Source organism: Maylandia zebra, linkage group LG13 (genome assembly GCF_041146795.1).
Source record: "Maylandia zebra isolate NMK-2024a linkage group LG13, Mzebra_GT3a, whole genome shotgun sequence".
In the NCBI taxonomy this organism is placed as follows: domain Eukaryota; kingdom Metazoa; phylum Chordata; class Actinopteri; order Cichliformes; family Cichlidae; genus Maylandia; species Maylandia zebra.
In genome coordinates this window covers 1,307,996-1,320,802 of record NC_135179.1, presented here as the reverse complement: position 1 = coordinate 1,320,802, position 12,807 = coordinate 1,307,996, and the positions used below count along the sequence as shown (strand labels likewise).

The window sequence follows — 12,807 nt, the reverse complement described above, 5'->3', positions numbered from 1 at the left end:
TGACAGCTGGGATAGGCTCCAGTGCCCCCCGCGACCCTGAAAAGGACAAGCGGAAGCGAATGGATGGATGCACACATAAAACCTGAGATAATGAATTTTCATCAGCTTCACTGAAGCTTCAGGTATTCTAGATCTTTGGGTTACTTAACTCTCCATATGTGAATGAAAAGCAGATATTTTGTTAAGGCTTGAACACACATTTGATTGTGTTATTGAAATTTTCTTTAAATGTATATGATAAAAAAGACGAGTATTGTTGGCCCCTGGATGCTTTTTTCCACATGCAAACAGAGCAAGTGTGGGTACAGGTGCACAGTTCTGTTAATGGGGTCACACTATTTCAGCAGTCAGAAGGTAGTAATAGGCCAAGATAAGCAGCAGTGCTTAAATATATTTTTAAAATGTGTAAATGTTCATAATTTTGGCATTGTTTACATTGTTTACAAGAATGGTTTTTTCAGTTAGACTGGACTAGCAGACACTTCTTTTCTGACCACTAGAGGTCAGCAGGGAGTTAGATTTGTGTTTTTGAGGGTGAATAAAAAATCCAGTGCCTTGGATTCTTTTGTCTTTCCTACAGTTTAGATATGTTAGTAGCATAATTTTCTTATTACTGTACAATGCTGCTGGAACATGACAGTCAACTATGCTTGGTAATGAAAACACAGAAAGCACAGTGGTATAGGACTTCATTTATGTAGTTATCTTTTGACAATTCACAACTTTTAGACTTATGTACACATTTTCATGTATTTAAACTGTTTCACTTTCTGTATAAATTATATTTTAGCAGACTTTGCAAAACAATTCAACCAGCACAGCGTAATGACACAGTCTAAAATATCAGGACCAACTTGAGAAAACATCATGTTTAACATCAGGTAATATACATATGGAACAAATGGTGACATTTAACAACATGCAGTTTGTTATTTGGATTTCTTAGATTGTGACTTACTGACTACAAAAGATTAAAAAAAGATGTATTTCTGTCATGTACTGTGTGTGGTACTGTGCACAACCCGTTTCTTACAGGCTGTTGTGTCTACAAGCTCTTGTTTCCTACTGAAAGGAAGACAGTTTATTCTGTGCATGTCTGATTTCATTTCACTCATGCTGGCTAAAAAGCCAATTTACAGAATTTACCACCCAAACTGTCTGCAGTAAGCATCTTTTAAAATATACATAAAAGTGCAGTAGCAGTAACAGTATCCACAGCATCTGAGGTTTTTCATGATCAAAGAAATAACAATTTGTTTAATATTTATTATTTCTATAAAGCTGGGTCAATCTCATCCTCTCATGTTTTCTTTGTCCCAACAAAGATCTTATCTAATTAATTGCTTCCCATTCCACATGCTAATGCTGACTAAACAGAATATGAACTTGTCAGTTGTAAGAAACTAACAACCTAAACAACCATCAGCTGCTTAAACCCAAAAAATGTAAAATGACACACAAAAGGGACAAACAGCTGGTGTCTGAGCTCCTTCTGGGACAATTATTTTTTCACTTGTATTTTGGTTAAGTGTAGAACCCAAAATGACTGGTTACAGTGAGGAGAGAAATGAAGTTTACCTTTCAGAAGAATTACTAGCTGGGCTTTATTTGAAAATGACCTGTTTTTCCATGACCCCAGAGGTCATTTGTATTTTAGTTTTTCATGAATATACTTTCCCTTCCACAGACAACATAATTAAAACGGTTATTATTTTTTTAAGTACAGTTGTGGTTACAATTTCTTGCAGTTGTGCACATCACTGCTAACATTTTTCATAGCACCGTACTCACCAAGATAATCAAGGTTGAAATCATGACTGACATAAAAACATATTTATTTGCTGGGTCGAGATAGAACAAGGGCACTTACCTAATGTACCTCAGGGAAACTGAAACTAGTATTTTAGTGTAGAACAACCATTGAAACTCTGTATAACACTCTCGTCTATTTTCTTACCCAATTATCAAACTAGGGTTGTTGGGAGTTACAGTCCGTTCCATAGGCAGATCTGGTCCATTACAGCAGGCCAAAGAGGAAATGGGTTTTTCAAATGTAATGACATTTGTCTTAAGTCTGCGTACCATACAGGTTGATTGTTTCCAACCTGTCTGGCTGTTTCACTATATGTATAGTCCTGTGATGTCACCATGCTCCCAGAGTAATACTTTTGAATTAGCACCCATGAAGTAAATTTTCTTACAAATCTTGGATATAAATATTCAGTTGACAGAATAACTTCACTCAGCTATAGCACACTGGGTACAGGTGAGGTGTTGTTTTGTTACAATGTACATACCAAAGGAATGAATTGGCTGTGAAGTCTGAGTTAAGGTACAGACAAAGAGCTGTCAAACTCCACCGAAGCATGTTCTAGACCACCGTAGCCATTCAGCTTCCGCAGCTTTAGCTGGTCAACATGGATCAGACTCTGGGTCTCTAAGACTGCTTCTTTCTTCGAGAACATCTGGCTGATTTCCATGAAGGTCTTGTTTTTGGTCTCTGGGATCACAATGTAGACATAGACGGCAACAGATGCACAAATGGTGGCAAACACTAAATAACAGTAAGCTCCGGCTGACATCTGGTGGTTGGTGTTGCAGGTAAATGGAAGAAAGAAAGAAAAGGACAATTGGTTTTAAATCAAAGGTGACCCATGTCACTTTGAGTAAACTGACATTGTGTATGTCAGAATAGGTAGTTACTCTTACACTCTGACGTTTCCTTGGACTACAGGGAGTAAGAAACTGAGAAGGATTTCTGAGGCATTCACAGTGATATATCGACTTGAGGGAGATAAAACAAAGCGTAACACTGCATTACTCCCATTATGCAAACTGAGCATTAGTTCTGAAGTCGAGCTCAGCCAGCAGCACATCAGCTCACGACTGCACCGGTGTCCTTCTGTCTTCATTTAGCAGGATCGATGTAGGCGAAGCACTTTGAAACCTAGAACTACCCCGGTCTCCTCCACATGCTGTTAGTGGCTTCACCAGTATCCTGTCTGCTGTCACTGACAGCTGCTCTATTCCATCCTGTGTGCTCCCCCTGATTTAACAGCTCCCTGACTTTATGCTTTTAATAGATTCTTAAGGAATCTATTAAAAGCATAAAGACCTAAACTGGATCCTGGATAAGTGGGTACTCGAGGACTACATCAATCAGTTCTCTGCATACTACGTTTGTAAAGAAATCCACGACCGTGTATAGCTTCTACCTGTAAGAATGGGAAGACGAATCCCACAGTGAAGTTGGACAACCAGTTGAGTGAGCCTCCTATGATGTAGGCTGCAGGTCGGTGAGATTGTTTAAACAACTCTGCCGTGACCAGAAACGGCACTCCAGCTGCAACAGGAAAAAGACAGGACTTACCAAACATCAGTCACACATTGCTGTTGGATGCTCTCGCAGCGATTTCATAGTGTTCACAAGTCATTTAGTCTCACATTTGAGACAATTTATAAGTAACAAACACAATCTGACTCTTTTGGTCTCTAGTTCCAAAGTTCTTCATCCTATAGCTCCAATTATTGATCAGGATAAGGCACTTTGTCCACCTTACATCCATATGCAGCTTTATAACATGCACCTGGATGAAGCCGGAGCATCCAGAGGAAACACAGAGATAACAGATAGTTTTTATTACAAAACTAATGTGCAGATTAACAGGGTGTGTGCAAGCAATTATATTATTTATGTTCATGATTTTATAATACATGTTCATTTATCATCTCTCGTACCAATACAGCCTTTGGGCCTAAAAATCCGCATATGGACACGAGAAACGTGTCAAAGAATGCATATCATTAATATTTAACTGTTATAGTCAGTAAAAACGGCTTTATTTGTCTCTCTTACAGAAGGTCCTAGAACCTAGAGTCAAATATACAGTCAGGGAACTTCAAATTAGAACATTTGAATGCATATCACTTTTATAAATAATTGCATTTATTAAACTTTTAAATGTCTGAATAAATGAAAATGTAACTAGAGCTGCAGTACAAAAGATTTTCAGAGACAAATTAGAGACAAATTTTTAAAGGCATGACCTGCAGAGGGTGCTGTTCAACCACTACACAGAGCAACCCAAACCTCCTGCAACTCACAGGTTACAAAAGAATAACATCACACATCAGCTGCAATCAGAGCAGACTACACTCACCTGTTTACTACTCTAGAAACTATTGTCATCCACCTGTACAAAAGCTTAAATTACATTCTGGTTTATATAACTCTTAAAACTCTTTTAGCAGCAATCAGTGATAGTCTGTTTATCTGAGATCATGCACGAGTCTCTAAACACACTATTGTTCATGGCTCTGCCCAGCAATAGTTCACATATAACCCATCCACAAATCCTGGCTAGTAAAAGATTCCAGTTTCCAAACACACGCGTTTAAATGGATATTAAACATACCAAAAATTCCAAAGGTTTCTAAAACATGTGGGAAAAAGAAAATCGTTTCGCCTGTAGCTGTATGAATGCCATGCCTGCTGACATAATGTTGTCTACTTGATATTAACCCTCTCCAGGCAGGCGTTGCCGATTTCCAACAGTTAAAAACTAACAACCTGATTACCCCACATACATATTTTATGAGTTTCTTTTACCACTGCAGGACTTGGTTGTGCATTAGCAACAAAAAACTTGAGCCTGAGAGGGTTAAAACCATTTAATCACTGTCAAATATGAAATGGGCAGCAGTTAGATTTTTGCAGGCAGCCACCGCTTTGATGCATCAACTAGTTTGTTTTTTGGCTCTTATGTTTTTATTTTTTCATTTTTTGCTTCTGTCGACATCATGTGATAACCACACCAAAATAATACTTTGAACAGGTAAATCTGTTAATAGTTGTCATTTAAATGAACCAGTCCTTTAACATGCAGTATAAAGCAACTTGCCTGGGCCAATACAGAAGCCAGCAATAATGCCCACCACACAGCAGACACTGATGTAGCGCATGAATGACAAATGAGCCTGCAATGAGAACAAACAGCAGAACATTGAAGAAGTCTGACAGTATTTATGTAGCTTCTCTAAGCGAAAATGAGTCTTTTTGTTAAACACTGCTTTAAATATGTATTCTCTCTCTCACACACACACACACACACACACACACACACACACACACACACACACACTTACCTGTAAAATGAGGGCCAGTGTTATCCCAGTACTGCAGATACCCATCATAGCAAAACCCCCAATCATGAGAGGCCTGCGGCCCAGCTTCTCTATAGTAAAACACTCAATAAGGAGAGACAGATGCTTTATTAGACACTACTGAGTGGAACACATGTGTTTGTGTTTCGACTCAAGGTGTGTTTACACCAACTTAGCATACAAAATGAGAAGCACTAGCCTAGCTCACCTTAGAAATACAGAGTCAATGGGCTAATGATGATGTTTAAAATAGCAGTTTGGATGGTCGTTAGGTGTGTCGCAATACTAGAGTTTCACATTTGATGCTAATATACAGGATACTTTGGTACCATAGGGGGGAAAATGACGACAACAACAAAAAAACATGCTGTTGCTGATCAGGGCTTCGTTCCTTTTGCTGGAAGCTGAATGTTAGGACTTGGAATGATGTCACTCCTCAGTTAACCAAATGTCAGAAGCAGCATGAAAGAACTTGTGGAGCCAATCATCCATTTGCACCACTGTGACAATCTGTTTTTGTTCCAACTTAAATGCAACATCATTTGAGTTGTTAAGGAACCTATGGCGTTATTTTTGTGCCACTATTCTGAGCGCATGTAAAAAATGTTTGCAGGTGCAAGTTTTGCATTTTGAGGAGAAATTTACTTTGAGCGAAGAAAAACTAAATTTGAATGAACAAAATTCATTGCTGCGTGCAAAAAGTGTATTGCAGTGTTTGCTATTATCCACACACACACACAACAGCAGCCCCTCTCACTCAGTTTTTGCATTTGCGCTCGCTCACAACGTGTTTCTCGCGCTCTCAACATTTCTGCCCGTGTGCGCTCAACTTTCTGTACACCGTTATATTTGTGCCACAAAACCAGCCAATCACAGACTTGGATGCAAAAAAATCTGATTGGCTGTTTCCAGCAAACATCCGCTGATACTAGAAAGTAATATTAAATCAATTCTAACAACAGCTGATCAAGCTTAAACGTGCTGCTGTTGTTTAGCGCGACATCCGCTGGTTTCCTCTTTCTGGCGCAAAGTGGGCGATAAACAAGAGAGACGGGACTTGTGATCTTTGATCAGTTTCATGACTGAAGTAACAACAGGAGAGGGAGGGGAGAGAATGAGAGAAGAAGAAACAGCTGTGCAGCAAAAACACAGAATAACTCCAGCTTTGTGTCTTTTTCATTGTAGCTGAAGTACCACACAAACTGTTCCTCTTCCCCTCAATACGGATGTGTTAATCAGTGTTGGTCAAGTTACTTGAAAAAACTAATCAGTAACTAATTACTGATTACTTCCCCTAGAAAGTAATCCAGTTACTTTACTGATTACTTATTTTCAAAAGTAATTAATTGCTTAGTTACTTAGTTACTTTTTAAAGTAACAGCCTGAGTAGGTGATAAAGCGATAGATCTTTCAGCCCAATTCTACTTTTTCTACATAATCCATCATACAAAATGTAATCAAATGGAAAAGTCTCTTTTTAAAACTTGTTTTATTATTTTTAATCTTTTAACTTTATGCATCAAGCAAAAATTTAATTATCTGCAACATTCTCTGAGTTGAATAAATTAGTTTAACATTTAAACCTATTTTCTGCACATTCCAGCACATAAAATAAAATATTTTGTGTGTTTACACTCAGTCTTTCAAATAGATGCAAGTAAAACACAGCAGAAAATAAATAAAGTCAAAGACTCAGCGGTCCTGTTGCTCTATTTTCACCTGTAAAGCAGGAGTGGGGTAGGCGGAGGTTTACCCTGGTGCAGGTGTGCCGCGGTCAGTGGAAGAATCCGCGAGTGTCTCTGTGAGTTTCCCATTACGTCGTAGCTACTCGGTGCTTGTTGGAAGTTTAGGGGTTTTTTTCGCTGTAAAAAGAAGTTTTCTTCCCACGCACAACGGACACTAATGTTTTTGTCACTTTTTATGGAATCAAACTCAAAGTAAGGTCAGTACTTCCACGCTTTAAACGCTGCACGCTCATACTCTCTCTGCACTCGATATATGATCCATTGTTGATCTGCACACAGCTGTTGTCACGAACGTCGCACTCGCTTACGTCCCTGTCGTGAGACATTCTCGCAAAAAATCACGGTTTTAGTAACGCAGTAACGCAGCGTTCCTACGGGAAAGTAACGGTAATCTAATTACTGTTTTTGCAATAGTAATCCCTTACTTTACTCGTTACTTGAAAAAAGTAATCAGATTACAGTAATGCGTTACAAGTAACGCGTTACTGCCCATCTCTGGTTGTAATTGGTCCAGCCCAGAGTTGATGATGACCAATTGACTAATCCACCACCTTTCATTGTTTATACTGTTACAAAAACAAACAAACATAAAACTTTGGCCAGTCCAGCTGTGCGGTCAGCTGGTGGGTAACAGGCATCTCCGAAAACGTCAGAGCACTTGTGCAAATATGTGATGTCCTGATGAATCGAGCAGATATTTGAAGTTTACACAGAAACATTCTCGCATGAAAATATCTTTAAAGTTTATTTTGTGACTCAGACAGAGTAATATTTCAAACTCCGCCACTCTGTGTTCCTCCGCGACTGCCTCGTTTGAGTTTTGGACAAATGCATTCTGGGATATTGCATTTCGTCATTTCGAGCTGATTGGAGACCAAAACAGCCAATCAGATTTTTTTGCATCCAAGTCTGTGATTGGCTGGTTTTGTGGTACAACTATAACGATGTACACAAAGAGTTGAACGCGCACAGGCAGAAATGTTGAGAGCGCGAGCGACACATTGCGAGCGCAAATACAAAAACTGAGCGAGAGGGGCTGCTGTTGTGTGTGTGTGTGGATAATAGCAAACACTGAAATACATTTTTTGCAGGCAGCAATGAAGTTTATTCGCTCAAATTCAGCTTTTCTTCGCTCAAAATAAATTTCTCCTCAAAATGCAACACTTGCACCTGCAAACATTTTTTACGTGCGCTCAGAATAGTGGCACAAAAATAACGTTGCTGGTAAACTTTTCTCAGACGTTTCCAGTTTCAGTTTTGGACATAAGACTTTTTAGACAACAAATATTAGTATTATGCTATCATGTGATGACTGTGTATTCGCATTAACATATGGGCAGTATGATAAACTTGCTTCCTTGCTTAGCACTGGTTAGCACCATTGCATGCACCAGTTTTTTGGAGCCATTCTGTATGGAGTCTTCATGCACTCCTACTTCCTTTCACAGGTCAGAGATGTGTTATGTTAATTGGTGATTCCAAATTTTCTGTTTCATATACATTACCTATAAAGGCCTATCAACAACTGGATTTTCACCATTTGACCATTTGTCTGATAAATACTTGCAGCAGCATTTGCAGTGTTGTTGTCAGCTACTGTTCATGTGTTCAGCTTTGCGCCACCTTGTCTGCTGCAATGCAGTGTGAGTCAGTGTGTGTCATCTGGAGGACGATGGTGCTGTTGCTATCGACACTGTTGCAAACTAGTACCTAATGTGATGGACTGATTCTTATATAGTGTTTTTCTGATAAACTCGAGCACTCAAAATATTTTGCAACAATGGAAACAGCTAGGCAAGGTGTTTCTCTCAGCTTAGCTTAAAGGAGGGAAGCAGGCCCCAAAATCACTTCCTGATTTCAGTTCTGTACATGATGAATATCTGTTTTTGTGGAAATAAAATGCAATACAACACTAATACAAAGGTAACATCAACTGCTATATAATTGCATGAATTCTAATTTGTATGCTTACCCCAATGAGTCCAGCAATGATCTCTATAATTCCTGTTCCTGCTGTGGTATACTGGATCTCTGGAGCTGGAATTCCAGCATTTTCAAAGATGCTGTTGGTGTAGAACCATATCTGTGGTGAAAGAGAAATGCAGGTAAATATCTGACAGTCAGTCAAGGTGTGATTGAAATGCTCACTTCCATATTTAATACAGTGGGTTAAAGACAAGTATTGCATAAAGTGTACGGAATATTTCTACATACAATGAACAAAAATATTAACGCAAACTTTTGTTTTTGCTCCCATTTTCCATGAGCTGAACTTAAAGATCTGAAACATTTTCTACAAACACAAAGGAGCCATGACTGTCAAATATTGTTCACAAATCTGTCTAAATCTGTGTTAGTGAGAACTTCTCGTTCGCCGAGATCATCCATCCCACCTCACAGGTGTGCTGATTGGACAGCATGAATATCGCACAGGTGTGCCTGAGACTGCCCACAATAAAAGGCCACTCTGAAATATGCAGTTTGATCACACAGCACAATGCTACAGATGTCGCAGCTTTTGAGGGAGCGTGCCATTGGCATGCTGACTGCAGGAATGTCAACCAGAACTGTTGCCTGTGAAATGAACGTTCATTTCTCTGCCATAAGCCATCTTCGAAGGTGTTTCAGAGAATTTGGCAGTACATCAATCGGACTCACAATCGCAGACCACATGTAACCACACCAGTTCAGGACCTCCACATCCAGCATGTTCACCTCCAGGATGGTCGACCAGGTGGAGACCAGCCACCCAGACAGCTGCAGCAACAATCGGTTTGCATAACCAAAGAATTTCTGCAAAAACTGTCAGAAACCGTCTCAGGGAAGCTCATCTGCATGCTCGTGGTCCTCATCGGGGTCTGGACCTGACTGCAGTTTGTCACTTTAACCACCTTGTGTCAGGTTTCAGTTAACGGACTCAGGCGCAGACCGGGACTCCTTACAGGATTTACAGATTTTATTTACACAACGACACCAGGTGATGCTATTTACAAAGTGCTGGAGGGAGGGGAGGGGGGTCCAGGGTTCCGGGGTATGTGAGGGAAAAGACGGGAATCTGACGTCCTCCAAAGGCTCTCTCTCTTCACTCCCCACACTGGGGAAACACCATCCACTCACTCGTCCACGGGATGACAGGCCGGCTGGGAAAGGTCCGGGATAGATCTGTACACAGAGATTATAGTTAGAGGCGAACAGACGGAACGAACTCACAGATCCTTATTTACAATCTACTGAGCGACTGACGCTGATAACTCAACGATCCAGCGACGAGTGACACAGTGCTGCTGTCTTAAATCGGCCTTGTGATTATCCCGATAGGCAGCAGGTGCGTGGGCCAGGGGCGGGAGCCCATAATGAGCATCGCCCCGGCAGGAGAGAGAGAGAGAGAGAAAACATGTTGCCTAATACAGAATCAGCTGGTGAGGCACAGGGACCATGACACCTTGAGTGGGCGAATGCTCTCATTTGATGGCGTCTGCCACGTTGGAGAGGTGTTTTGATGACAGATGTTTTTACTGTGCAGGGCAGATGGCAGACAGCTTGTGTGGCGTTGTGTGGATGAGCAGTATGCTGACGTCAGCGTTGTGGATTGAGTGGCCCATGGTGGCGGTGGGGTTATCATTTATCCATGACCATAAGCTCATGTTACAGCATGATAATGCACGACCCCATATTGCAAGGATCTGTACACAACTCCTTGGAAGCTGAAAACATCCCAGTTCTTGCAAGGCCAGCATACTCACCAGACATGTTTGGGACGCTCGGCTCGGCGTATACGACAGCGTGTTCCAGTTCCTGCCAATATTCAGCAACTTTGCACAAGTATTGAAGAGGAGTGGACCCACAATCAACAACCTGATCAACTCTATGCCCAATGCACACCATTTGCCTCACGCAGGCAACACATCTCCATTGGATGTGTTGCACCAGATACTGACTGGTTTTGCGACATCTGTAGCATTGTGCTGTGTGATCATACTGCATATTTCAGAGTGGGCTTTTATTGTGGGCAGTCTCAGGCACACCTGTGCGATATTCATGCTGTCCAATCAGCACCTTGACATGCCACACCTGTGAGGTGGGATGGATGATCTCGGCGAACGAGAAGCTCTCACTCACACAGATTTAGACAGATTTTTGAACTATATTTGACAGTCATGGCTCCTTTGTGTTTGTAGAAAATGTTTCAGATCTTTAAGTTCAGCTCATGGAAAATGGGAGCAAAAACCAAAGTGTTGCATTTATATTTTTGTTCAGTGTAAATCCCTAACAGTTTTGGTCTTTATTATTTTACAAAAAATTAACAGATGGAGATCTGGAGTTTATTCTTTAGTGTTGAAGTTCTATTTATTAGCTCTTCATTTAGAAAACATGTTAAAAGTGGCCAAATCACCAAAAATGTAAACAAATGATGATGAATGCACTTCAGCAGCAATAAGTGTCATGGAAAACTACAGTAATCCTTCCTTGGTTAAGTAAAACCCCTCTACAACATCAAGAGCACTCTTAAGAAGGTTGGCATGTCATTGTCAAACTAACACCTTGATGCATGTAAATACAGAAGGTTTACAAGGTGCAAAACACTGGTCACACTCAAGAGGATACTTTACTAAAAAATATAACTAAAAGAGCCTGCACGGTTCTTGAAAAAAAATCTTTGGACAGATAAAATCAAGATTGGCTTATACAAGAATGATGGGAATGGTATGGAGAAAGAAAAGAACAGCGCATGACCTGATATACACCACATCGTGTTTTAAACATGGTGGAGGCAATATGGTGGCATGGGCATGCTGAGACGAGTAGCAGGGGGAACTCTGAAGCGTAAATAGCTACACTGCTCAGATTCAGCAAAATGTTGCAGATCTGTTTGGACAGCACTTCACAGCACAGGGATAATGTTTGTGGCACTGTCCCTTTGCTTTGAAGAAGCAACCCAATAGTTTCTCAAAGTAAAGACACAGGATATTGTTCAGGTAAATAGGTCACCTGATCTCAACCAAGTAGAGGATGCTTTTCAGTGACTTAAAAAACACGACTTAAGGCAGAAAGTCATCTTTACTGTCTACAGTAAAGGCACTACAGAATATCAGTCATTTTGTTGAAGAAAAGCAAATGACAAAAGTAGTCCGTGCAGTCAACTTGTTGTATTTTTTTTTGTGTGGTTTATTAAAGAAAGGAAATTGGTCATTTTGTTTAAAATTATATATATATTATTAGGTTAATAATAATAATAATGATAATAATTTCTTAATAATAACGTCTGCTACAGAACTGCAATACAGTGCACAGAGAAACTCCAAGGGCTAAATCTCAGAGTTCTTGTTTTCAGTTCATAAATGTAAAATTAAAAAACAAAACTGAATATTTAGCTTTGAAAGAGTCACCAGAAAAAACACTAACAGGAAAAAGAACATTGCAGTATGTTTTAGCTTTAGCTGCTGAACAAACCACGAAACCTCTGGAAAAATGTTGCTTGGACAGATGAGACCAAAGTGAAGATATGTGACAATAATGCACAATACACAGCAAAAACACCTCATAGTGCTTTGTAGCCACAAGACCCAGGCACTTTGTAGTCACTGAGTAATCCATAGGCTTGTCTGAATACCAGAGTATTGTAGAGTCAAAGGTGAAGTCATCTGTCCAACAGCTAAAGCTTGGCCAAAACTGAACAAACTAACAGGAAAATAATCCCAAACTCAACAGCAAATCTAAAACAGGACGGCTGAAAATGAAAAGAATCGAGGTGTTGCTATTGCAATAACACAACTTTTTCAGCTAATATTTTAAAATAAGTATCATGTGATATATCACATTTTTGTTCATCGGAAGTTGTATTTACCTTATTTAAGTCCTTTAAGACCAGATTATGACTTATTATGATTATTATTTTATT

General features: G+C 39.9%; 1 protein-coding gene across 1 annotated transcript in view; it reads right to left on the bottom strand.

The window, feature by feature from the left end:
* Positions 1-677: 677 nt before the first annotated feature.
* Positions 678-12,807, bottom strand: part of slc2a15a (solute carrier family 2 member 15a) — a 35,642-nt gene continuing 23,512 nt past the window's right edge. Inside the window, exons 8-12 of the mRNA XM_004573798.4 lie at positions 8,881-8,991; positions 5,146-5,247; positions 4,902-4,977; positions 3,216-3,343; positions 678-2,582 (exon numbers count right to left, since the gene is read on the bottom strand). Of these exons, the coding sequence (XP_004573855.1) occupies positions 2,328-2,582; positions 3,216-3,343; positions 4,902-4,977; positions 5,146-5,247; positions 8,881-8,991 (672 nt within the window). The 3' untranslated portion in view covers positions 678-2,327. The remainder of the gene's footprint in view (positions 2,583-3,215; positions 3,344-4,901; positions 4,978-5,145; positions 5,248-8,880; positions 8,992-12,807) is intronic.